The sequence below is a fragment of the Daucus carota genome, chromosome 3 (genome assembly GCF_001625215.2).
Source record: "Daucus carota subsp. sativus chromosome 3, DH1 v3.0, whole genome shotgun sequence".
NCBI classification, from domain to species: Eukaryota; Viridiplantae; Streptophyta; class Magnoliopsida; order Apiales; family Apiaceae; genus Daucus; species Daucus carota.
In genome coordinates, this window is record NC_030383.2 from 40691442 (window position 1) to 40718574 (window position 27133).

The following is a 27133-nucleotide window of genomic DNA, read 5'->3' on the forward strand; positions in this document are numbered from 1 at the left end:
ACAAACAAATAGAGGGAGATCGTAAAGAATAATTAACGTAATATGTGATAGCGATAATTCAAAATTATAATCGAGACAGAAAACAATAAATAAGTATGATACAAGAATCAACAGAAAGAACAAGTGGACACGGAATCAGACGATTGGTAAACTATAGCAATCTTAAGTCATTGGAAGAATTTCTTTAATATGTTCAAGTCTCAGTGAAAAATAAAGTTTAAGATGTGTGGGGGTCGGGGAACAACTTTTATCTACAGATTCAGTATGAAGTACTAGTGGATTCCAATATCGACCTTCCGATTGTTTATAATTAGAAAATGAAGCATTTCTAACCAAGAATGGACTGATCATGATTATTCATCAAAAATAGTACGGGGTTCAGTTTCATTGTTAGTTGTTTGTGAACTAGACCAGTGCACTAAACGTCAAAACGTACGAAGCGGTGCGTTGTATTTATTTACCGGAAAAATGATCAAGCCAATATTACTGCAACTACAAGCTCAAGGAGTCAAAATGCAAATACAAGCAATTACAAAGATTAAATATATATTTATTTTAAACGATTGATTAAACTCTAAATTAAAGGGATTATTATTTCTTTATTATAAATATACATTTATATGTTGAGAATTAATCATGTGCAAGTTTGCCAAGTCCAAGTAAAGTTTGTGCCAAATATAATCACTCTCTGTACATTGTATAGGTGTAGACTCTAGTTGGTGATATTGTTTCTAAGTGCTAGGGAGTTCGTGTCTACGTACCCTGTACAACGACTATGGCACAAACTTCATCTTTAGTGAAAATTAACAAAGTATAGCTTGAGTTCGCGCCGGCCTACCCACTACACACAGTGGAGGCGCAAACTCAAACAGGTGGCCTTTTTCACTAAGTACCTAAAGCAGTTCGCGGCTTGAGAGGGAATTACTTTGACAGTAGAGTCAACTCAAGTTTGTTGGGATTTTGACTAAGTAAGGTTATCACTGATAATATCTATTAGTAATGGAACTCATGTCAAGAAACAAATTCAGGAGCAAACTGTGGAATTAACTACGAAACGAACTCAGGAACGAACTGTGAAAAAAACTCGGGAACGAACTCAGGAACTATGGAACAAACTTAAGAACGAACTCTTGAACAAACTGAAACAACTAGCCATGGTTGGAAATGAAGTATATAAATAAAGGCCGATAATCTCTTTTGAAATCAACACATATTCTAATTTTACACACTACCACCTAAATATTCTGCAACAAATAGTCGAGAGAGATTGAGAGATTTGTTGAGCGTACTAGCTAGTATTGATTGTTGTCTTGTAGCCGACGTAATAGTTAGATTTGTAGCACCCAACGAATACTAAATCAATATAACTATTTCCCGAACTTGATGTGTCATTTAATTACGATTAAGGTTGAACATAAAATGAACAATTCCGCAAATCGATAATTTGTAGTGACGATATCTATTAAATTCTTTGCTTTTCGTCAAAAAATATAGTGCGGAAACGTGCCTACAAAGTCAAGTTTTAATCATATATGTGAATAAAATTATCCAAGTTCAAAATTGTATCATACTCAAATATAAGTTCAAACTCAATTATCATTATCATTTGATATATTTTTATTCCAAATATTTTTTAAAATTGATTAATCTTATTTTAAATTATGATAATAACATTAACAATGAGACTACACCGAATATATATGATAAGACGTTATAAATAATAGTTACATGGTATAATTTAGTTATCTTGGGTGAATAATAAATGATCTGCTCAATAATTAAATTGATAATTTGGTTTTTATACTTCTAGCTATTAGAATTTATTATCGTGAAGTTATGTATAATTTGCTCTCTCATTCTGTTTAAATCTGGCTGTGGCGCGGAGAGTGGTGTACCCTATTTATTAGTTGATATATTTAGAGAAGTGGATGTAAAATTGGTCGGATGTAACTTTTTTTTACTTTAAAGATATATCATTTTGAAAAGGTTTTAAAACATAAAAATAAAGAATATCTAAAATTGAAAAGTGTATAGAAATAAGTGGAATATGAAATTTTATTTTGTCTTCATTTATCATGATATTTTATGTATTTCGAAATTTAATTTTATAATTCATCATGAATTTTAGTCATATTCTGATTTAACTAATTTATATATAATAAAATATGACGATATTGACGAAACACAAAGGTTAATCTATACTATAATATAATAAGCCAACATAGGTTTAATTTGTAGTCGTATAAAATTTTGGTTTGGTCATCTCCTTTATAACTAAAAGTCGGTCACATGTAGACTTCTCTTACTCTTACAATATTAAAGAGTTTTATATCATTCAAATTACAAACACTTGTGATGTAATACAAGATAAAAAACTCCACCATTATTCTTTTAAATATAATTTAAATATTATTTATATACAATATTATAATAAACCGATATTGGTATAATTCGTAGTCGTCCAAAAAATGTAATCAGTTGGTAAATATAATCTGGTTAAAATCTAATTCATTAATACTAAAATACTATTAAGATGATATTTAAATTAAAATTATATTTAATAAATTACGAATTCTATACCCGTCCCTGCTTCGCACGGGTTAAAGGCTAGTAATATTATAATATTAAAATTTCATGTTTCGAGTTTGTGTCAATATCGTTTTCTGATGGGAAAATAGATTTTTTTGCCACTCAACTTATTATAGTGTTTTTAGAAACTTGCCACCCAATTAATTTTTTTTTTCTTTTTAATCACTAATGATAGGTTTGGATTTTTTTTAGCCACCAACTTAGGTTCGGAGTTGATTCCTGGCATTATGATAATTTCTGTAGCATCATTTATACATAGTGATAGTATGTAATATTTTGATGATGTGTCGTATGTTTATATCTTTATATATATAAAATGAGCCGATAAAAAATTAAAACCAGGAAAAATCGTAATTAGAATTCTAAAAATTTAATAAATCATGAATATGAAATCAATGACTTCAAACAATTCACCCCCTCTGATAAGATAAAGTGTAATTGAGTGATATGATGCATCATCTTTCGCTATTAAAGTGTCAATCGACTAGCTCAGTCTAAGATCTCTCTCAAAGTTATCTTCATAAATTTTAATAACTTTATTTTATTACAAATTTCAAGATAAATAAATAGAGAGGTTAACTTAATTTTCGATGATTGTACTCTGTAATGAATCATTTTATTATTATTACTCCCTCCGTCCCTCTCATTATTTTACAGTTTTTTCTACTGCTTAGCCCGTATTTTAAGACTCTTATAAAACATAGTTTCATAACTCATTTTTGTGATTTTTTTGTGTGCAAAGATTCAAAAGCTGAATTTTTATTCGGAAGAAAAACGTAATAATTTTTTTATAAAACTACATCTTTTAAAAGCCATAAAAATGGAGACATAAAAAATACTATATATAAAGATACAAACATATATCAAATCATCAAAATATTACAGACTACCACTATAGTTTAATAATGCTACACAGAATTAATGTAGTGCTAATTAATCAAATTCGTACCCAACTTCAGTGACAAAAAAAAATGAACCTAACATAGTGAGTAAAATAAAAAAATATAGTTGAGTGGTTAATTTCTAAAGAAACAATAAGTTTAGTGACAAATAAAATTATCATAATGCTAGTAATCAAATCCGAACCTAAGTTGGTGGTTAAAAAAAAATCCAAACCTAACATTAGTGAGTAAAAGGAAAAAAATTAAGTTGAGTCGCAAATTTCTAAAAACACAATAAATTGAGTTGCAAAAAAAAATCTATTTTCCCTTTTCTGATTCAAATTTTATTCACTTTTTTATCAAGATCAGGTGATTCACAGGGGTGTATTCGATTGAGATTTTAATGGATTGTTTTTAGTCTATGGATTTTAATAGATTGTGTGTGATTCTGATTTTGTACGGATTCTTGATAAAATGTCGCAGAGTTTATAGGATTTAAGTACAATGCTTCAAAATCCCGTTGATTTTGGTGGGATTTCAAAAAACTTAGAGGGGTGTATTGGATTGAGATTTTAAAGCATTTTTTTGCATTCATGAAATCCGAGGGTATTCGATTGAGATTGTTTGAAATCCATTAAAATCTTGAGGTATTCAATTAGGATTTCAAATTATACTACAAAATCTGGTGGTATTCAATTGGGATTTTAAATTATGCTTTAAAATCTGATGGTATTCAATTGGGATTGTTTAAAATCCATTAAAATCTGATGGTATTCAAATGCTGATGGATTTTTTTGCATTTCATAAAATGATGGATTTTGTGGCATTCATCAGTGTATTTTAAGTTTTTTGAAATCTCATCAAAATCAATGGGATTTAGAAGCATTTTGCTTAAATCCTATCAACTCTGCGACATTTTATCAAGAATCCGCACAAAATCAAAATCAGACACAATCCATTAAAATCCATAGACCAAAAACAATCCATTAAAATCCCAATCGAATACACCCCTCTTAAAATACACGGAAGAATGTCACAAAATCCATCATTTTATGAAATGCAAAAAAATCCATCAGCAAATTGAATACCATCAGATTTTAATGGATTTTAAATAATCTCAATTGAATACCATTGGATTTTAAAGCATAATTTAAAATCCCAATTGAATACCACCGGATTTTGTAGCATAATTTAAAATCTCAATTGAATACCTCAAGATTTTAATGAATTTCAAATAATCACAATCGAATACACTCGAATTTCATAAATACAAAAAAATACTTTAAAATCCCTATTTAATACACCCCTCTTAGTTTTAACATCCCTGTAATCATATCTTTAAATTTAAATAAATTACCTATATGTACTAACCGAAAATTTCTACAGTATATACTAGATAATTCCCTCCCTTGAAAATCATCAATCTTTAGTGTTGTTCCAGGTGCTATTACAATGGGTTCTGCAACACCTTCACTCTCTTCACTTGTCAATTCTCCATCTATTTCCCCAATTAACTATTATAGGTAACTTTCTTTCTATCTTTTCCACTTTCTTGATTATGAATTGTCTTTACATGTAAGTTTATGAAAACATATGCTACTTGTTGATGATTTCTAAACTGGGTAATTTTCATTTTGGCTAATTAGATATATATGTATTCAATCAAGCCCCCCCAAGTCCCCATCTTGTATCATTTCATGTTTAAATGCGTAAAGTTACTACCTTTTCGATTCTTGACAAGGGTTTAAACAAATTTTAGTGTTTTACTGGATAAGTGATTGCCTTGTGTATATTGACATCACTAATTCAGCAGGGGCTAAAAAAAATATACACTAGTTTTTTCGAGGTTAGGGGAGCCTCTAGCATCCTCTAGCCCCCCTCTGGTTCCGCCACTGTCTGGACCAATCTTTTTATTTGTGTGTGTGTGTGTGTGAAAGGAGCAGCAGGAGGGTTTATTGTTTTCTTATTATGTTCCTTTTGCACTTTAAGCAGTTATCCCACTCGGGTCTAATTCTGTTAGGTGTTACGTAGATGAGTTTACTGATTGTATCCATTTTTGAACTTTATTCCGTTGATTAATGGGTGTTATTGACCCTTCAGGATGAATCAAATGTTTCTAGGCGTTCACTCAGCCCAGTTGCCAACACATATCGTGTCTTTATCTGTTTGTCTCAGTAACCACAATCCTAACATTTCCAACTACCTGATATATAGTGGAGCCCCTTCCTCCCGCGTTTCTGTTAGATGTTTTGCTGCAACTGGCTCACTAAACTTGGACAGTGCAGTACAGAGAAATCTATGGGATTCAAGTGATTCTCAAAGGTGAGAACTCAATTAATGTACTTGATCACTTAAATTCTGGTTATCTGCCTATGTTGACAAATCCTAGAGAAGTGCAGTCATACAAAAAAATACACTCCTGCTTTCTCTAGTTTCTACAATGTGGCATCTTGCTGAAGAATCAAAATCACATATTTAAGCAAAGAAGTATCTTGCAACATCCTTTGCAATAGATATTAATTGTTTATTCATTGTAAAAAGATTTTGATTTAGCACCAGAATTCTATATTGTAGCTTTTGCGACTATTGGCCACCAACTTAATATAATAATCTTCAACAGTTAAAGCTATAGTGAGATGTTTGATATCTCTAGCCATCTCTGAGCATTGTAAATCAGACCTTTCTTTTGTAAATTGCAATCCTTGAGAATTTTGTCAAGCTTGTCCATGTTTTGGCAAAATTTGTTATTGTCTTGGTTTTGGTTAAACATATAAAGCCTGTTTCCTTGATGTTACCCTTATTCCATGTGTTATTAAACAGCTGGCAACATTTATTTGTATGCATATGTCCAGGATTTGATGTGTAGTTGTATTGTTCAAATGGTTTTGACTACACATTAATGAATAGTTCTAATCACACATATGTGGATGTATTTGGTAGTTTTAAAAAGTTTTTTAATATATTTTTTTAGTATAAGGGGGAAGGGATTAAGTATTTTAACCCCTGGAGCATGGGGGTTGGGGAATGAGTCTTTCTTATTAGGCTCTCCTGGAATCCTTAATGATGTATAGAACATCTATATATTTTTTCACTTCAATTTTTTGGCAGATATAAAACATAATTCTAAATTTCACTTCCCCGTCCACTACATACAGGGTGGAGCTACCTTTACCCATAGCAGGCGGCAGTGTACCCTGTAGTTTAGTAGTTTTAGCCTTTTAGGTTACATATAAATAAGTTGTTGGCCAATATTTGTTGAATTTCCAGATGAGGCCTCTCTGCTCTTTTCTCCAAATTTGAAAGTATAGATTTATACGTAACCTGTAAATTGGAATATGTGTTTCTGTAAGCGAGCAGCAAAATCAACTTTATTAATTATAATAATTTTGTCTTTCTTGAGCTAATCTGCTTATGCTTGTTTGTGTATATACTAAATTACAAAAATCTGCAATTATATATTATGGAGTTGGAGGAATAAATTTCATGGCAAGTTTAGCAGTATTATTTTTTGGAAGTATAAATATATACGATTAACATTTATTTTTGTTCAGAGGCATAAACTTGCTTGCGAAGTGTTCTTTAGATTGGCTAAATAGATTCTGTAAAGTGGAGTGCAGTGCTTGAAAAGTTTGCTTGCAAATTGGAGTTAAGGCTGATGACATAGCTAGTTTAAGAAGAATTTAACCATTATAGTTATTTTTGAAATTGCATTAAATTGAGAACAAAAATCTAACACTATATATGCTATCCATGGAATGTTAAGTTTAACAATTTTTGTAAATACTTGTTCTAGGAAACAACTATTGATGATGTGATAAATAACGATCAAAGTTTTCTTTCTGCTCTTTATTAGCACGACTTTAGCTTCTCCTGAACTACACTACCGGCTCCATCAGGGTGCCAACTTATCAAGAAAACATATGAATATATGTTTTTCTCTTTGTAAGAATGTTCAATAGTTGGTGATATCTTTTGGCCTTGATATGGACAGATCTGACAGGAAACCTAACACATCAAAGAAGTCCTTTGACAAAGATTTTGAACTAATGTTGCAAGAATTGTTTGATGAAATCAAGTCTATGATAATGATGGGTAACAATAATGATGCGCTGGATCTACTCGAAGCTAATTATGAATCTGTGAAACAGCAGATTGATGCAGGAGATGAAGGCATAGAACAAGCTGCTATTCTTGATGTCATAGCCTTGGGTTATGTAGCCATGGGAGACCTTAAAATGGTTGAGTTCTTGTTAAACTTGGTAATTTCCTAATTTCAGTATTATATGTTGTATAGTTATATTTTCTTTGGGGGTCTTGAAGTCATAATAAGCCCGAGAAACCATGTGAGTCTTTAATTGATAGTATTAGTTTTACTTATTAATTGTATTTTTATGATGGATTCGTCTGAGTCTCATCCTCACTGTTTACTTGGTCAGTTTGAGTAAGTTAGGAAGCTTTGTACAAGGACAATCATAGTATTCTTTGTTACGTTATTGGTGCTGAAGTCTTAATTTGTATTGAACACTTTTCCTAATTTGGTCTCTTTAAAAAAAATTATATTTATATATTTGATGACATTGAATTTATTTTTTTGTTTATGCTTTTAGTTGAACAAGGCTGTTAACGAATTGTTGGATGATGAGCCTCTTCTTGATTCAGTGTTAACTCATATGGGAAGTATGTATACAACTTTGGGAAAGTTTGATAACTCTATGCATATGTACAGGAGGGCTCTTGGAATCATAGAGGCAAAATATGGTAAGAGCATCTTATATTATATAATTCCAGTGCATATCTATACTATACTATAAAAAGCCAACATGGGTATAATTTGTAGTCGTACAAAATTTTGGTTTGGTTTAGTACTCTCCTCTAAAACTAAAAGTCCATGTAGATTTTTATTAAACAGTTTCATATACTAAAAACACTCCTTATGTATATTAATATCTTTTTAAATATAATTTATAATTAGTTGAAAAAGGTGAAACTACTGTTAATAACATATATTAATATTAAAAAAAATACTAATAGATAAATATATAACTAATTATAAATATACAATTTTGAATATCTTTTGTCTAAAATACATATAAATAATTAGAGACCCTACTTTTAATTATAACGTATTCTACTCGAAATTTAACTCTAACGTGCTCTATTTCATTACAAACACGAACCATTATGTAATATATGAAGATATATGAAATATGAAAAATTTGATTTAAAATTAATTGAATAATAAACTGTCACATATTAATATCAGAAAAATATTTATAGATAGATAATAAATTGTGAAAGCTAAATTTCCGTTAGAAGATATAATCAGTTGGTTGATATAATTTAACCAAAATCCAATTCATTAATACTAAAATACTAATAAAATGGTGTTAAGATTTAAATTATAATTAATAAATTATGAATTATATAACCGCCCGTGCTTTGCACGAGTTAAAGGCTAGTATATGATTATATAGCACGTTACTTGTGGCATTGAACACTTATTAATATCGCAAGGGTTTGACCTTGAAACTTGAATAATTTTAATAACAGGATCTGTTATTTCATATATATATATATTCTTGTTCAAATACATCCTTACTAATAACCAGGTCAATTACAACCAGACTTGACAAATTATGTATTAGGCAAGTTTCCCAAATGTGTAAGCTTCTAAATGAACAGTAATGGCAACTGCTGAGAGTCATTTACTATTGAAGTTCTCAAGTACTCTTAATTAATATGATGTATAACGGGAAACACATAGTTTGGTTGGATTCCGGTCATGTTATCTCACTAAACTATAGTCAGGCCGAATAAATAATACAGTAATAACTGATAGATGTGCTATTGTCTCCACAACTAGGAAGCATGAGTGCGGGTGCGGGAGTGCGGGTGCGCAGTACGTGGATACGGGAATTCGTCAAATTCCAAAATATGGGGATACGGGTACGGGGGGATACGGCAAATATTAAAATATTAAAAATATTATATATATATATATCTGTGTTTGTGTAAAATAAATAATTCATAAGATGCATTTAAGTAGAACAAAATAGCGGAATAACTAAATCAATCCTACTAGAGATAGAAATATACACACACACACACGAGCAATTATATATACTCACAATCTATAGACACACATGAGCAGATATTACAGAAAACACACTTACCAATCGACATACTTGAGCTGGAGATGCTATGCTCTCTCTCGTACAGGTACTCAATTAGTCTAATTAGGTTTTGATCCCTCTTTTCTTTCTTTTGACCAACTAATTTTAAGTTTTAAAAAAAAAAAAAAAAAGTTGTTAAAAATTACGATTTGTGCCACTGCCGCACCCCCATCCCCGCACCCCCGCGTATCCCCATCGCTGCCTCCACCGATACGCCACGTGGCGTATCCCGTGCGTATCCCGCCGCACCCCGCCGCACCCCCGCACCCCCAAGTATCCCCTACGCAGTTCTTCACCCAGATGAAGTATCCCTGCTTTCTAGCTCCACAATGAAGGTCATTAACCAAATTATTCAATATAATTTAGACAGGTGACGAGGTATTAAAAATTATATAGTACAAATTTTTTAACTAACTAGCGTACAATGCCGTGCGAGGCACGGGGCCATTATTTATAAATTGTTTATTTAAATTAATAGTTTAATTTGAATTTTTTAAAAATATATAAATTTTATTAAATTTTTAAATATAATTTTCTTTTAAAATACACAAATAATATCCATGATAATGATTCAGCATAAAAAAACAAATTTTCATATAACTCGAATTGGCATAGGAGAATTCGCACATGAAAGAGATTTATACAACTATTTTTCAGTGTGTTATTCAATCAAAAAACAATAGAACGTGTCTATAGATGGTAAAAATCATAGGCATGATTCGCGTGAATCATATAGCCAACCCTTAAAACGGTAGGATAGTTAAAATTGATTTAATATGTTCATGTGTTTTACGATCATGATAGACCACCAAGGGAGATGCTGATATAAAAGCATACTTATACAGTTATACGAGTCAGGCATATAGTAAATATACAAATGTATCTCTCCATCTCTCTCTTCCTCTCTCCTCTCTCTTTCCCACTCAACCTCTTGCTCTAGTAAATCTCTACATATTTATGTATCTTATTTATTAGTTTGTTTCACTAATTATCCATCAATTATCATTTAATGATACATTGATTATCAATTTGTATATCGATCATCAACTACTTTATTATTACCTTATCATGGGAGTTTATCGATATTTAACAAACCGATTTATTTTTTTAACAATATATATCTGATTATATGTTTTATTGTCAACTGTTAGAGTATGTTGTCTAAAATTTGACCGACCTGACTGATAACTCGGTCGAGTACCCGTGCTACGAGTTGGATATATTAGTTGGATGATAACTCGATTTTGAGTCTAACTCGAATAAAACTCGAGTGAAAATCGGGGCTACTTGGATTATACATTAAAAAAGATCCAACATAATAACCTAATTATCTAACACTTGTAAAGTTTTATATAATATTGTAACATAAACTACAATTTCTCATATAATAGACATATATTAATAATTTTATCTCTAAAATCAATCTGCAAATACATTCAAACATTTTAGCTAAGTACTTCTCGATTAATCTGAGTGTCATTACTCGATAGGCTTACCGAGTCAAATCGAAATTGTTTGCTTTCCTATAATATTATGTACGTCTTCGTTTTAATATTTTTGTTCCTTGTTTTGTAATATTATTCTTATACTCCATTGTATGTGTTTAAAGCATTCTAGCCTTGGCATATTTTCAAACTAATAAAATTGTTTGCTTTCTTATAATATTGTGTACGTCTTCCTTTCAATATTTTTGTTTTGTGTTCTGTAATATTATTCTTGTTCTTGTAATTTAACCCTTCGGTGTGATTGTACCTCTCTCCGTGAGTCGTAAATTAAGACCTTATTGAGCTGCTCATAACTAATGTCATATATCAGGTTTTTTAATTTTGCATATATAATTATATAACATATTATACATACGTTTATAATTTATTTAATTATGACGTATGTGGGCACCCAAATCCTAATATTTTGATGTTTACAGAATCTGCTTATCTCCGTACACCAGCACCCCTGCACCTATTTCCTTGCTTCCTAGTTGGCAGCTAAACCAGTCGTAAAATGATTGTGATGGTATAAACATTGCTTAGTCATTTTCCCCTGTAAAAAGTCTATTCACCACTTGGGAGTAGGAAAAGCAAATCTGTTGAAAGACCATATAATAAAGACTAAATTGTAAAATGGTGGCTGAACTTTAGTGGCTGGAATTTCAAATTTGCAATAGGGTGGCCCAACAATGTTTTGTTTCTACCAAAAGGTGGCTAAGGACCAGAGGACCACTTTTTTGATGAAAAATATTACTGTTTTTTTAAGAAAAGTGGTCCTTGACCATTTTTTGATTTTTTTTTTTAATAATATTTTGGTCACCTTATCGCAAATTTGAATCTCCAACCACAAAAGTGCTAAACCGGGTTAAATTCGGTCATAAATCTGTAATTCACTCTATAATGAAATATATACTGATAAACAAGAAATCATAAATAAAAAGTCAGATGTTTAGATTAATGAAGACTAGTTTAAAGAACCTAGGTGCCAAGACAAAACAATTGTGTTTGATTATGCAAGAGATGAGCTATATCTCTCAGTCTTAAAGTAATATATGAAGGATCAAATCACTGGAAACTAACTAAAATGGGCTTATATTTGTTCCTGAGTATTCCTTTATCATTTATTTCAATAGCCAATAAATCCTTCTGGAAATTATTAAGAAACCTCGATGAAAAAAAATATTACTTAGGGAAAAGACTCTTAAAAATAGACCAAGTCGCATTGATATCCCTGGATAGAGAAATGGCAGAGCACTAGTGATGGCCAAAATCTAGATTAGTCATGCCTACAGTGAGGACCATGAGGCTTGAGCTAGGAGGTAGCAGAAACTTGTAAGTAGGACTGAATTCTCAAAACCAAGGGTTGCTGCAATTTTCATTATAGTACTTCAGCAGTTCAACTCCTTGACCTGATCAAAAAAGTTCACATTTGTCTGATGAACATATATTTATCATGTATGTCTAGGCAACTTTCATTACAGTACTTGACACTCCTTTATCATATATGTTTTAAATAGGAGAGAAGTCGATAATTCCATTACCCAGTTGATTTTTTGTTCTCTTTAAATCTTAGTCTTTAGATTGACGCGTGAATTCCCTTGTGAATCTTTATAGTCTTCGTATAATTATAATGGGTCAGTTTGCAGATCATTGGCTAACGGTTGTCCTGACTCCTGATTTAGTGCGAGTGTGCAACTCTTTCTTGACTTGTATTACTACTGCAATTTTGTAGAATTTTTGTTTATTGTCTTATGGCCTGCTAAAAGCAGGTTTTGATCATATTAAATATTTTCCTCTTGTAGGGCGAAATAGCAATCTTCTTGTTACACCATTACTGGGGATAGGGAAAGTGCTCGGCTTAATTGGGAGAGTGACAAAAGCAACAGACATATATAATCAAGCAATTAATGTTCTGGAAACTAATATGGGTGCAGAAAGCGAGCAATTGGTGTTGCCTTTATTTGCTCTTGGAAATCTTTTAATAAAAGAGGGAAAAACTACAGATGCTGAAAATGCTTTCCTTAGGTTTATTCTCTTACATTTAGCTGGCATTGTTTATATATGTCCCAATAATTTGCTTCACTTATGCTATTATCCATGTGTAGAATTTTAAACATATACAAGATTTTATATGGAGAGGGTGATGAAAGAGTTGGAATGACCATGTGCTCGCTAGCTAATGTGAAGTGTGCAGAAGGTAATCATAGCTTTTCTTGTATTGAACTAATTTCCTTTGTCCCTTGTTTATCTAAATTTCACTTGTGTTTCATAATTTATTTTTTCACTTTCCCATTGACCTTTCTGCTATGTACAGGTCTGAATAACATAAAACATTGACAGCTATAAAGGTCAAAAACAAAATAATTTTGTAGATAAAATGCAAAAGTGAGGATTGCTGAATATATCATTAGAAACATTTAAAAATGCTGTCCATTAAATAATGAAATGATAGAATGAATCTTACTTATTGTTACACTGTAATGAGCCATTTGTAAATTCTCATAATACCACATACTGTGATATCATGCCTGGTAAGTGCGCTGCTTAGCTCTAGAGCGCAAGATGGATTGCAGAGAATTTTAAGTTCCAAGTACTTTATCACGCCTAAATGTGCTTTGGTGGATAAATACTTGAAGAAGATGGGTGAGATGTAGACGTTATAAATATTTATTTTTTGGGAGGGAAAAAATTGCGTTTATTTAAGGTCCAGCATTGTCCTTTATCTCATCCATCTGTTATGCATCTATAAACCGCATGTTGGATTTTATTGAATATTTGTTATGTTTCCTGTAGGTAATGTTGATGATGCCATTCTTTTATACCAAAATGCCCTTCTGCTTTTAAAAGATTCCAAAAATGTTTCTTCAAACAATGGCAGAATAGAGAAAGTAATGATAGACTTGGCAGAGTTACTGCACTCAGTAGGAAGGTATCTGTTTTTTTCCGGGACTTCATAGTATTTAATTCCACATATATCCACAAAGATTATATAAAATTGCAAAATTTTAATTGCCTGAGTTGATATTATCTTCTTACTAACATTTGTTCTGTTTTTTGTAGAGGAAAGGAAGGTCGAGAACTGCTGGAAGAATGTTTGTTGATTACTGAGCAGCACAGAGGCAAAGAGCATCCCGACACTGTAACCCACCTTATGAATCTTGCAACCTCTTATTCGCGTTCTAAGAATTTTGTTGAGGCCGAACGACTGCTGAGGACGAGTTTGAAGATCATGTCAAAGACTGTGAGCCCAGATGATCAGTCCATTTCCTTTCCCATGTTAAATCTAGCAGTTACGCTATACAATTTAGATCAGAATGAAGAAGCTGAGCAACTTGCCTTGGAGGTTTTACTAATCCGTGAGAAGTCGTTCGGAAAAGATTCTCTTCCAGTTGGTGAGCTTTGCCTTCCCTACACACTACTCATGTTTTCTGTTTCCATTTCCAATGAAAGTTGATATTACCTCGGGAATCCATGGTTTAAGTTTAAAATCATATCCTAAAAGTTGCAAACTCTTGAGTCCTGCACGTTGCTCTTGATTACAATCCTACTTATTGTCTTCACTTTATTTGCTTTCCACACCTTCACATATGTAAATTTGAATTTTAGGCGAGGCGCTAGACTGCTTGGTATCGATTCAGAGCAGATTGGGGAAGGATGACAAGGAGCTACTGGGGCATCTCCAGAGAGTCCTGAAAATACAAGAGAAAGCATTTGGAAATGACAGTGAGGAGGTTATAGGAACTCTCAAAAAGATTTTGTTCTACCTTGACAAAATGGGGAAGAAGAATGAAAAATTTCCTGTCCAAAAAAGATTGTCTATGCTTAGAACCAAATACAAAGAAATGATTAGACATTAATGAAACATATCCTTCTATGATAAATGATATTATTGTAGACTTGTGTATGTGCAGATCTTCCCTTGAACTATGTTCTCTATTTTCTACAAAGGATTCAATTTTATTATAGGAGTAATAATTTTAAATTTGCAAAACAATTGAGATTTTATTTATATATCTAAGAAAGGACATCCAGATGTAATACTACCAAGTTACCTTTATGTTCTGCTACAAACTTAAAGACCCCTGCAATTAATGCACTTGATTTCAAAAAGTTTTTTATTTTTTCGATAATTGTTTTATTGCATAGTCCTTTGATAATAACTAGTTTCTGATAATATGAAACTAATGAATAGTTTAGAATACTGATTAATAATAGTATGACTATAGAAAAGCTTTAAATACAGGTTTTAAAATTTTACATGTTTAGTTTGGATTAATAAGGCACTTGCCCGATTAGGGGGTTTGTCTAGGTTTTTGAGCTGTGTCTGAGAGTTCCACTTGGCAATATTTTAAAGATTTAACATGTTTTTAGTCTAAAGTAAGTGCCGGAGTATCCCATTTTTCCAAGTGTTGAGTATTCAACAAGGGTACTCGAGGCAAAATGAAGAGTTCGGGTAATATAGGTTTTGAGGACCTGTTGTGATTACGGAAAATGGGTGCCAAGGCATTCAAGTGGTGAGTATTGTATATGCTCATTCTACCATTCACTTGAACCGCTGGTTAAATGCATAATTACATATTTTATACTCTTTGCATATGCTAATATATGTATGATGTGATGCAGTACAGTGTCTTGGAGGTGGATCATGAGATTGAAGAATATGCTTCAATAATACACTCAGCATTGGCTGTCGACAAGGAGGTATGCATGTTTCATTGCTTCTATTCCTTTTAATTCCTGCTATATTTGATTGTATATTCTGCAGTTGCAGCCGGAAAAAGTCACTAAGCAAATGTTGTTGGTCGATGGAAGCTTCTAGTTGAGTTACCGAGTTCCACCAACTCTTGTAACATTATACAGTATTTCCAGAAAGGATTTTTCATGTATGTCAGATTCTTGTTTTGTTATCCTTTTATTGTGCAATTAGCTTATGATTGATATAATCTTCACAAGGGAAACATCGTGGTGATGTTTTTCAAGTTTTGCCTCATTTTTTCTCTTTTGTACAGACACTTTGAGGCGATCAAAGCAAGATTCTTCAAGCATCATATGACATACTTGCTTTGTTCACAGAAGCTGTCGAGGAGCAAACTTGTGGCATCAGGTCAGATCCTATCATTGTACTAGCTTTACCATTATACGCAAGTCATTTTATCTGCAACTTTGTATCTCAAGCATATAGAATTCTATCTGATTCTGCATCAATTTAATCAAAAGTCAAGCTCCCAGACTTTTTACACTAGTACATTCCATAAACCACACATCATATCGATCTGTTACATTCGTGTTTGTGTTCTGTTTTAGTAGCTGGTAAGGTGCCTTAAATATTATCCTCACAGATTAGAACAGAAATTGAGGGCCTGCTTCTCAAAGCTTAGAGCCTTAGTCCATATATTGCACCAGTAACATGATCAAAAGGTCGACGAGCAAGTGACTTCCTAGAAATATATTCAAATATATGTAAGTCGTAACCATACATTCATTTACATACTCTCTAGCTACGAATCCTGAGCTTCTGTGGAAACATAACTACCATCCGCACAATATGTGGTGACAACCTACTTCGTAAAGATGAGAAATATATAGACAACTGCGTTGACTGAGAACACCTTAAGGTAGGGGTGCAGAGATTGAAAAACATTGCAGGCATGTAGCTAATGAAGAAGATACGAGAGAAACTTGAGGTAATTTTATGTTCCTCCTTTCTTTTCCTCTGATTTCCTTCTAGCTAATCAAATCAGTATTCATCCAGATATGTGTATAGTGTATCATCTTTCTTTAGTCTGCGTTTAGTAAGCAACGCCTTAAGCAGACGTTTACTTTTGCTGGGAATATGATCGCTCACTTTGAAATTCTCTCCATCCACATTGTGACGCATTGAAACTGATTTTCGAGACTCCAAAAGATACTGATGGAAATAAAAGAGAACAAGATCAATGACCATCACATGACCGATTAAATTTAACAACGTTTATGCTTAGGAAAGAATCTTTAAAAAAAGAAGATAAGATAAGGTTATTCACCGGACCAGATGTCCTTTACTTTCAATGAGGTATACTAGAGAGATGGAAAAATTAGTACATACCCCTTGTCTTAAGTTTGGGGTGGTAGGCCGACTGAGATTTGGTGTGGTTGATCTTGAGTTTGGAGTGCCAGATCTTGAATTTGGTGATGCTGGCCTGCTAGAGAAGGATCCAAAACGTAGAAGAGGGAATCGATGTGGTGAAACTGTTCGCTTCTCTGTTTCAGAAGGATTGACAATTAGTCATGTATTGAACATCAGAAGAACTCTAGTAATACAAATATAACACAAGGAAGTTAAGTTATGAAGATTTCGATTATGCAAGATTTGGTGCTGAGTAAACCTAAATGTCTTTTTGACACGTTCCCGCTGATTATTAAACTCTGATGTTGCTGTGATGGTGTTGAAGGTGATGGGGAACGCTCCCTTCTGAGAGTCACACGAACAAAGAGTGTAAATATTGGTACTTCACAATCATTTGGATGGTACTAAATGCATACATAATAATCTTGGAGCCAAGAAAGAAAGAGCTTCATATCTTGTGCCTGTAGTTACCTGAATGATGATGTTGGTGTTTCTGTGACTGTAGCTCGAATAGCTATAAGGAAACATTCAGCTCACAAGTAAATATTGGTTGGAAAAAAAACCTAGAATCTGAGGAATAGAATCATTAGCAGATAAGCTATACCATTCTTTAATTCACGCCAGTCATCTTGATCATCAAGATTACATCCTTCGTACTTTGCTTTACTTTTGTTTCCACCATGCATGGTCGTTCCAACTGAAGGAAGCATGAAACAAGAACATTATCCATAATGTCCCAACATGAAGATAGATAGAAACAAGTACAAGAGTTAATAGAAAATCAATCTTCAGATAAAAATTGAGTTACTGAGAAAGAGATGTCATTGCCTGGCAAGATATAATGCTTATGGTGCTTGGGAGTACTAATCACTAGTGACTGCTGGGAGAGGCCTTCTCGATCAATATATGTCTGGCATGTCCGTAGTCGCTGACATGTATCAGATCAAGAGAATCGAGGATCAACAACTCAGAACAATGTCAATTGCATTAACATCAAAGAACTCAGAGATTTATAAAGGAATTTCAGATATGACACCTGTTCAATTTGTGAAACTCGGATATCTGTTACAGAAACTTCATCAATTTTCTCACTCAGGAGATCATTAACCTTGTAGGATACAGACCCCAGATGGTCTACAGTACTCACAAGCGCTTTAATAGTGTAAGCTTTCAACGCGTCGACTGCTCTGCAAGAAGTTGGAGTAAAGGCTTTCAATCTAAGTTTGAGTACAGGACAACATTAAGTCCGAGCTTAATATGCAGGCGTTTTAAGTACTCACATCTGTTTAGATCCGTCATTGGTGAATGATTTCTCAAAATACTTCGCAGCCAAGTACAGCTGATTTCTCAGGTTCTTCAAATCCTGTAGAAATTTTGATAACAACTTCATGTCAATTGTCAATTATAGAAGTTGTCAAGTATCCAGGTCACTAAAATGAGCAAAAACATAATGTCCTATGGTCTAAATATCCTTCCAAACCATGATTACATATTCCTACATGCTTAGGCAGACCTTAATCAAATGGTAAAATGCGTTGTAATTAAGACGATGAATTCACTCTGCAGAGTTTTTAGGATAATGCTATGAGATGTAGAATGCAGAACAGAATAACTGACAATGGACAACCTCAAGACTGTTGGAAAAGAGCAAACTCTGGTGCATAGAAACTTCATCGTAGTTGGCTGGTTCCGGGGGTAGGCGAATCGATGCAGATGCCGATGCCATTGTTTCCATTCTTTAGTTGTAAAATCTCCTTCCTGCAGCAACCATTCCCAGAAATTGAATTACACCCCAAAAACTAATTCATAACTATATTGAAAGCTGACCAAGACTAGATATAAATATGCACTATAATCTTACATAAATTATCCCTAACATTATGAAACTGCATTTACAGAGTAAAATCGACGAAACAAGTTGTTCTTCAAAGCATAAGCACAGCTAAAAATGAATATGGCTTGGATTAAACTTACTAGCTTGAAAAGGCTCTATCCACTCAACCATGGTATACATAAAAATGGTCCCTCTAACATGAGCGGACAAGGTCTACGTACATCGGACCCTCCCGAACATTTCAAAATATTACAGTACTAAATCACTATGCAATGCAACTCCCAGAGAATTCAGTCATCAACTAAAAAAACCCAAGTGATGAAAAAGAAGAGAGAATGAAAAACTTACTATAATGCTGAGCAGGTGAGAAAGCAAGAAGAATGCCAAATGAGTCTTGCAGGTCAAATGAGAAACAGAAGAAACAGCAATAACACAACTAAAGAAAGAGGCTCCACATTCATTAGTATTAAAACAATTCAAGAATTGACTTTAACATAACCAAAAGAAACTCAAAAAGTGTAAGGGCTGAAACATACTACATTACATTCCATTGAGGCAAGCACGTAGGTGTAGAAGAGTATAAAATATAGGAATCCTAAGAGGGTGATGACAATGACCATGAAAATGAAGATTTGTGTTGCATGCACTCTCTCCCCACTAGGGCTATTCTTTAAACTTAACTGCACTCTGGCCCTCCACAGCCCATCCTTTTTGTTTTTGTTAATACTTGTCAATTGTCTACTCCTTGCCAACTTTGTCTCTTTTCTCATCATTGCCTTGTCCTCCATTGCATTATTATTTTCCAAATAACAAATATATATCAAGTATCTCACTCATTTTCGGGTTCTCATTTGAACACATCCATTATCGAGTCTAAAAGATCATACTCGGCTCAAATTCGTTAGAGGTAATTAAAGATAATATTTTCCGAGAAAAGAAAAAGATAACTTGATAAGTCTTGATTTCGTAATTACGTGTAACAATTTTTATGTACATTAATTAAGATGGTTTTATCCAATATCTTGCAAAATTATTCATAAAAAAACACAGGCTTTTGAAAAATTGAGGAATGTTGTAAAAATAATTAGTTATGATTAAGCCTGCAGAAAGGTGTGGCGTGCATAGCAAAAAGATGTCACCCCCTTTGTTGTAAGCACACGTCAAATGAAGTCGGACAATTTTAACATGTAGTAAAATTCACGGTAAACGAGCTAAACTGGCTTTATGTTATGCGATTGTAAAAGAAAATAAGAGAGCACAAAAACTCATTGATCTCAACTGCATAAGATGCTGTTGGAACGTTTTTCACCTGCAGACATAGGGGTAAATTATTGGGGGTCACACATTCTTAGCGGCAAGAGGCTAGCTACCAGCTAGGGAAGGTGAGATTGGACCACCAAACAACTTTCCGGACCCGTGAGCACTACTATCTACTCTGCGCTAAGAGGAGCGGAAACTGTTTTTGGCTTGTATTTTTCGTCACTTGTTTAGGTAAATAATCGGAAACATTTTTACGAAGTTAGAATGTTTTTCTTTCAGAGCTCTTATTTATTTTCCAAACATTTTATCAATTTATTTATTTCTAATTTTTAATTTATTTTTTTATATTAAACAAGAAGTAACTTTTTAAAAAAAATTGCCCAAACAGTGAAGCCCAGAATAAATTGCATTAGGAGAGCGATGAATTTTGTGAATATTTTGAGTTTGATTTGTTTTGAATTATTGCCAAGACATATATTGTTTTTATTTGTAAATTATTTTGGTTCAATGATTTTTGAATTTTGGTCGGAGCTGAATAGCGGATATAATAATATTAGCGAACTTTTATAGTTTAACAATTATTTGGAAAGTGGAATGTGGAGCTAATTTGAAAATACTCGATGGAAGATAAATAGTTGTGAGTAATTAGTGGCGTGAATGGCTGGCAGGACCTACAAACAAGGAATAAAATGAGTAGACGGCTACCAGAAAGTGTGATTTGGGCCTCTGAAAAACAAATTCTGTAGATGATAGACGTAGACGGTAGACCCCACACTAATATTTTCATCGAGTAGGTAAGTATTTGTTGGGCTTTGGCTCTGTCTCCCCACTACACAATTTGTCCAATTGGACTTCGATGATATTTTTCTCCGCCAAGTAGAGACCCTTGATATAATATAGCGTAAATATTGTAATTAGAAAAATAATTTTAATCTTAGGATCGTTTGGTTCGTGCGTTAATATTTGAATTTTGTTTATTTCAAACTTATTATGATGTGAATTTTTTTTTCATTATGAGTTTTGTTCATTATAAATTCAGATATGATATTTTGATGTCAATTTCTTTTTTTTTAAAACTCACATTTTAAACCCGAATGATACAATATGACATATTCATAATCAAAGGAATATGGGTATGAGACATTGATTTGAGAAAATATATTTCTTTTATTTTAGTTTAATTTCATTATAATTATTATATGGAAATCGTTAACGGAAATAAAAGTAATGACCAGAAAAATATAAAAAAAATTTAAAATTTAAAATCAACTATGTTTATCCCATCATCCAACCAAATACGTGATATTAAAATTGATATCCGATTCACATATCGCTTTAGCTGATTTCTACGTTCAATCCCACGTCACTTCTCGAACTAAAACAATTCTTTATAGTAGTTGTTTTACTTTCGAACATCCCAGGATGATGTATGAACCAGAAGCAACGACTCATTTTTCATTTTATTTTGCTTGAAATGATAAATAAATTTGTAAGGGTTAATCAATAAGTAATCTCAAATGATATTCGGGTTCATCAGGTTTACCTGATTTTCAAATTTGTTCTTAAAATCACATCAATAATCGAGTCAGTCAGAGTTGAGTCAGTTATATTTAGGGTGGGCAGCTAGGCTCAAATTAACATTGGAATTAAGCTGAAAAAAATAGAGAAGTTAGCTTGCTTGCTGTGAAGGGATAAGATGCATAACTATAATCATACACTACATAATTACATTTCCCCATCAACCATGTGCAATGGGTCCATACACAGATCATAAACTTTGAGAAAGAAAGAAAAAAAGCTAGTTTAAACTAGTTTGTTTTCAAGTTTGCAGGTCCATACATGATAGAACTACTTTCTTGGATGATTCATACCTTCACATGCCAAGGTCCCCTCAAGATCTCCTATTATTTTTGAGATTCTTACTTCAACTCCTCTCTGAACATCCTTAAACAGGGTAATTAGGCTCTCTGCAAACCGGTGCATGTCGATGTCTGCATGCCCCTCAGGATGCTCTGTAGCCCCTAATAGTCCAGTTTTGATCTTGGTTTGTATTTCCATCGATTTCTGTCCGGTGGCAACAATGTATCTCTGCAGCTGAAATGTGTCCTCTAGGAAGTGTTCTAGCTTCTTGGTTTCTTCCCTTTTTCTTGCAATGACACTACTTCCACTGCTCGCGTAAATCTCATTCTCATGCTGTAAATCATGCACGCACATTATTTATGAGCAAACAAATTTATGTGAATAAGTTGGTGATGTGTCAGTCTGAGGTGATTATATATTAAAATGTAGATTTTAGTAGGCATACCATTTGCTTGCAGAGATCATCAATCTTTCCTTGGAGAGACAGATATCGGCTGACTTGTTTATCTAGAAATGAAATCAACATAAGGACTCCCTTTGTCTTCGAGTGATCAATATCCTTGGCTCCCCTGTCTTCAGGATTTTCAACCTTTCCTGTCAGTCTCTCGAACAGGAGCAATTGCTGTTTTATTCTCTTGATTTTGAATGAAACCCCAAGAGCGTTAAGATCCATCTTCCATGAATTGTTATCATTTTTTGTACTCAAAAGTTGGCTATCTGACGCTAACTTATCATCATTTATGACCATTGCATTGTTATGGGCTCCTTGAATGGAACTTGGATCCAAAATCACAACTTTCTCTTCTTGAAAGTCCTCTGCTGGAGAGGGGGCCATCAGAATGATGTCCTTAGAGTAGTCTTTTACCGGGACAGCAGATTCTATCTTAGTGCCAACCACCCGAGACAATGTTGTTTCATACTCTTTATCTCCAGGCCTGCTCTTAACAATTTTCACGTTGGACCAAATTGTATCACCAGTTATAGAAAGATCCTGTGAAGATGAGCTTGAGTTTGATCTCCTTAAACTCGGATGTTTTAATTGCAATATTGATGCCTCTTTCAATGACTGTAATTCTGCTTCTCGGTTCAAAAACAAGGCTTCCAATTGGAGGTTTTCTTGTCTGATATGTGAGAGCTCAAGATTGAGACCTTCAATATGAGTTTGGAGCCGCTTCAACTCAAGTTCCATGCTCAGTGAACGCCAATGACAACTTTCTAGTTTTTCATCCTTCAGTCTCATTTGTTCAGCAAAGGCATCTATTTCTTTATGATGCCTTTGCTCAAATGCAGTTGCATATTTTTCTGCTTCGAATCGAACCCAGCCCTCCATTTGTTTGAAATCTGCTACAAGACTTAACATGATGAACATATATACAAAACGAAAATATAACAATTTAAGATAGAGTGAAAGAGAGAAAAGTACATTCAAAATGCAAAATGCCATATTACCTAATTCCTCAGTTCCAGAGGGTTTGTATACATCAGATGAGGAGCAGGAATATTTTTGCTCATCTTGAAGTTCAGGTTGTTCATACTCAATTAGTGCAGTTTCTACCGATCTAGTTCTTCCTAATTGAGTTGTAGTTGTACTAAAAGGCATCCCCATTCCATTCAAAGAAGCCTCAAGTTTGGACTTAGCATGTTTAGACAACATACTTCTTAATGAATGCCTTTCATGCTTCGCTTCAGAAGCTGTCCTCCACCTTTCTGTTTCCAGCTCAGCTTGCTTTCTCTTGGTCTTTGATAGTTTCACTTCCTTCAACAGCATTTGCTTCTCTTCCGTATCCAATTTAGATTTCCTTAACATAGCAGACAAAATTGTATCCTTTTGTTCCAAGTCCTTGCGCATTCTAATAAGTTCCATGGATAGTTTTTGAGTCATCGACACAGATTGTTCCTTCTGCTCCAAAACTGAGTCAAGGTCTTGTTTTGCTGCTTCAACTTGTCTGACAGCCCGACCCATCTCAGCTTCAAGCTGGCGCTGGGTAGACACTAACTCAATTAAAGCAGTTTTGTGCTTCCATATCTCGGTTGAATGCTCTTCAACTACATTTTTTGCAGCCTCTCTCAGTTCCTCAGCAACCGAATTAGCCTCCTTTAGTTTTTCTTCAAGATCCAAATTCTTCTGCAGCTGCTCCTTTATTGAATTTTCTTTAGACTGAAGAAGAAGCTCCTTCTCCTGTAACTGTACATTGAGTTCTCTGATAACTTCATCTTTATTCTTTTCAAGACTTCTTAATTCATGAAGAAGAGCTCCAACTTGATGCTGAAGCTTCTTTCTTACACCGAACCAGCTCTGCTCTTGTGTAGCAAAAATACTAACTACTTTCTCATTGGCCTTTGCATCTTCACTTCTCCTACTCTTTAACTCCTCTATTTCTCTCTCCGCACTCTCCAGTTTATCGACAAGTTCTAACCTCACCCTATTATACACTTCCTTCCTAATACTCCAAACAAGCAATCCCAAAAGCTGAGCACCCCCATCAAGTATTCTTTTTCTTGGTTCAGACCATCTCTTGCCATCTAAATTAGGCTCCAACAAGAGCCTAAGAGCAAACAATGCACAAGAAGCACCCAACAGAACAGGGCTCGAATTATCAGTTCTATGTTGAGATACAATCAAACATAAACCTCCTGAAACAGCCTCATCACCCATTTACTCAATTGCAGAATATCCCACCTCAAGATATAATAAAAATGCGAAATTTTCCTACTGCAAAGTTAACCAAAATTGTAAATTTCAATTCCTGAGAAAAATAGACCTCTGATCAGGACTAGCAGTTAACAAAATTAAGCTAGAGTTTTAACAGAAATAAAAGTAAATCAAGAATCTTTAGAGGCACAAAGGAGTAATGCCTACTGTGTAAGACAACAAAGACTCATTCATACAACATATCAAGAATAACAAAAGTCTTTATGACAGGACTCACCAGATTCAAGTGCTTAAGAACTCAGCAACCTGAACCACAAGAACTGAATAGCAGCTCCCAAGAATCAGGGAACACTCAACTGCAAATTCTTATAAGTTTTCTGGGAAAAATGGGAAAGTTTCAATACAACTCTGTGAGTGTATGCTTGTAGGGCTGTTAACGAAACGAATATTTAATGAAATATTCGGTATTCGAATTCGTTTAACATTATTCGTATTCGTTTGTTAACAAATACAAATACGAATTCAAATCTTAAAAAATATTCGGTTTGTTAACGAATACAAATTCGAATAGATAAATATTCGTATTCGCTATTCGTTTAATTATTCGGAAATTAAATTATATATATATATATATATATATATATATATTATTTTATATTATATAGAAAAATATTATATTTTTATTTAATAAGATTATGTACCGGTAAGGGGAGCTCTTCTAGTTATAGTCACAGACCGACAAATCAGAAACAAAATGTCACACCTTCTGGTTTATCCAGATTTGTTCAATCAGTAATATGAATTTTATATTATTTGAGTTGGATGACTGTAGTCTGTATTATTAGTACTTTTTATAGTTTGCTTGAATTGGTAAAGTATGGGAGTTTATAACTTTTGTCACGTGTCAGCATTTTAGTTATTTTTTTTATTTTCTTTTAAATGAGTGCCTTAAACGAATATGAATAGTTCGTGAACTTAACCGAATACGAATACGAATACAAATAACTATTCGGATAATAAACGAATACAAATCCGAATATGTATATTTAAACCGAATACAAATACAAAAACTATAGTATTCGTTTCGAATTCGTTTCGTTAACACCCCTATATGCTTGTATGATGGGTGATGTATGAGACTGCAAAATCAGTTTAAAAGTGAACATCTATAACTGAAAGCTGCAGAAAAAATCAAGAAACTGGCTCCTTTATTTCAGTGAAGACCAACAGTTGTGATAAATATAATATGAGGAGCAAATAACAGAATTCCTGGGGGCTTTGTCACCATTACCAAGCCTTCAAAAGTCAAGAAATATAAAATGCAAATTGGAATATTATATAACTGTATCATTCCAGGGTGTCTGAAGTTTGCCTAGTTGTATTTCCTTCTAATTATTGTTTCTTAATTTCATCAATATTATGATTTATGAAAGAGAGACAGATTCCTAAGACAGGAAGACTGATTAAATGTCTCAACCACCAGCTCTTGTAATAAAACACCGTAATTTTATTTAGACGGAACTGATCCAGAACATTCGAATATTAGTCTTACACAAAAATGTCAAATGACAAAAATCTTAGAATGGTTCAGTTTTCCACTGTATACAGCAGAAATTTGAAATTAAGCCAAACCAAAAAAAATTCTTTAAGCATGCATGCACAAGTATTTAAATTTCTGTAATTGAACATTAAAATCGAACTAAAAAACCACTACTTGTCAATCAAATAACCACAAATCAAAAATAGTAACAGCATGATCTAGAGATTCCACTTGGTTTATTAATTTAATTATATAAGTAAAAAAGCCAAAAGTACACATACAAGAGACATCTGGGGTCTGGTGAGAACAACTAAAAGAAAGCAAACAAAAGAAGGGATATCACTGTCAGAACATGAGCTTCAATAGTGTGATGATGAGGCCATATAAAAAACTGGGTTGGGTCAGCATGGGTCCAGATAAAGTAAAATGAATTTGGGTTGTTTTAATGTGAACCCATGCATACATATTACATACAAATACAATGCATCTAAATATCTCATCAAGGTGCCAAGCTTATTTATTTTTCAACTTTAAAAGTCCCCAGGGCTTGGGTTTTTTTTTTTTTGGTTATTTTATCAAATAAGCAAATAGTGATGATTAGCACTAATCTATTCAATAAGAAAGTAGTTAAATTCAATGTACATACATATATAATAATAAAATATAAATAATGTTTAGCCATCATATATTTCCCAGATCTGGCATTCGAATCTGTGATTGCTAAGTAAAAAATAGAGTATTAGTAAGAAA

General features: G+C 33.2%; 3 protein-coding genes across 7 annotated transcripts; 1 reads left to right on the plus strand and 2 right to left on the minus strand.

Annotated features, from left to right (window-relative positions):
- The first annotated feature begins 4840 nt into the window (after nucleotides 1-4840).
- On the plus strand, nucleotides 4841-15024 carry LOC108210765 (uncharacterized). Its single transcript, XM_017382170.2, has 9 exons — nucleotides 4841-4993; nucleotides 5571-5792; nucleotides 7462-7729; nucleotides 8078-8228; nucleotides 12933-13155; nucleotides 13236-13327; nucleotides 13924-14059; nucleotides 14191-14522; nucleotides 14737-15024. The coding sequence occupies exons 1-9, from the start codon at nucleotides 4923-4925 to the stop codon at nucleotides 14985-14987; spliced, it is 1746 nt and encodes a 581-aa protein (XP_017237659.1). The 5' UTR covers nucleotides 4841-4922; the 3' UTR covers nucleotides 14988-15024.
- A 1527-nt stretch (nucleotides 15025-16551) lies between these two features.
- On the minus strand, nucleotides 16552-19753 carry LOC108214091 (protein ABIL2). 3 transcript variants are annotated; one of them, XM_017385884.2, is made up of 11 exons: nucleotides 19607-19718; nucleotides 19419-19506; nucleotides 18864-18994; nucleotides 18517-18599; nucleotides 18273-18423; nucleotides 18065-18164; nucleotides 17841-17933; nucleotides 17708-17750; nucleotides 17496-17581; nucleotides 17216-17370; nucleotides 16552-17038 (listed from the first exon to the last, which is right to left on the minus strand). In XM_017385884.2, exons 3-11 carry the CDS (start codon nucleotides 18969-18971, stop codon nucleotides 16868-16870), a joined length of 990 nt encoding a protein of 329 aa, XP_017241373.1. In that variant the 5' UTR covers nucleotides 18972-18994; nucleotides 19419-19506; nucleotides 19607-19718; the 3' UTR covers nucleotides 16552-16867. The 3 variants fall into 3 exon arrangements, with proteins under 3 accessions (XP_017241373.1, XP_017241372.1, XP_017241374.1); XM_017385883.2 differs by having other exon boundaries at nucleotides 19419-19753; XM_017385885.2 differs by lacking the exon at nucleotides 19607-19718 and having other exon boundaries at nucleotides 19211-19466.
- A 2255-nt stretch (nucleotides 19754-22008) lies between these two features.
- On the minus strand, nucleotides 22009-25278 carry LOC108214089 (uncharacterized). 3 transcript variants are annotated; one of them, XM_064088834.1, is made up of 4 exons: nucleotides 25121-25278; nucleotides 23640-24903; nucleotides 22636-23531; nucleotides 22009-22523 (listed from the first exon to the last, which is right to left on the minus strand). In XM_064088834.1, exons 2-4 carry the CDS (start codon nucleotides 24844-24846, stop codon nucleotides 22179-22181), a joined length of 2448 nt encoding a protein of 815 aa, XP_063944904.1. In that variant the 5' UTR covers nucleotides 24847-24903; nucleotides 25121-25278; the 3' UTR covers nucleotides 22009-22178. The 3 variants fall into 3 exon arrangements, with proteins under 3 accessions (XP_063944904.1, XP_017241369.1, XP_017241368.1); XM_017385880.2 differs by having other exon boundaries at nucleotides 22636-23534; XM_017385879.2 differs by having other exon boundaries at nucleotides 22636-23534; nucleotides 23640-24937; nucleotides 25121-25269.
- Between the last annotated feature and the right edge of the window lie 1855 nt (nucleotides 25279-27133).

Coding starts and splice junctions, on each gene's coding strand:
- LOC108210765 (XM_017382170.2), top strand. CDS start 4,923: ATGGGTTCTGCAACACCTTCACTCTCTTCACTTGTCAATTCTCCATCT. Junction 4,994..5,570: donor TCCCCAATTAACTATTATAG/GTAACTTTCTTT, acceptor TTGACCCTTCAG/GATGAATCAAATGTTTCTAG. Junction 7,730..8,077: donor TTGAGTTCTTGTTAAACTTG/GTAATTTCCTAA, acceptor TTATGCTTTTAG/TTGAACAAGGCTGTTAACGA.
- LOC108214091 (XM_017385883.2), bottom strand. CDS start 18,971: ATGGAAACAATGGCATCGGCATCTGCATCGATTCGCCTACCCCCGGAA. Junction 18,600..18,863: donor TCTTTTCCAACAGTCTTGAG/GTTGTCCATTGT, acceptor AAATTTCTACAG/GATTTGAAGAACCTGAGAAA. Junction 17,934..18,064: donor TAAGCATTATATCTTGCCAG/GCAATGACATCT, acceptor TGCTTCCTTCAG/TTGGAACGACCATGCATGGT.
- LOC108214089 (XM_017385880.2), bottom strand. CDS start 24,846: ATGGGTGATGAGGCTGTTTCAGGAGGTTTATGTTTGATTGTATCTCAA. Junction 23,535..23,639: donor CTCTGGAACTGAGGAATTAG/GTAATATGGCAT, acceptor TAAGTCTTGTAG/CAGATTTCAAACAAATGGAG. Junction 22,524..22,635: donor ATGATCTCTGCAAGCAAATG/GTATGCCTACTA, acceptor CATGATTTACAG/CATGAGAATGAGATTTACGC.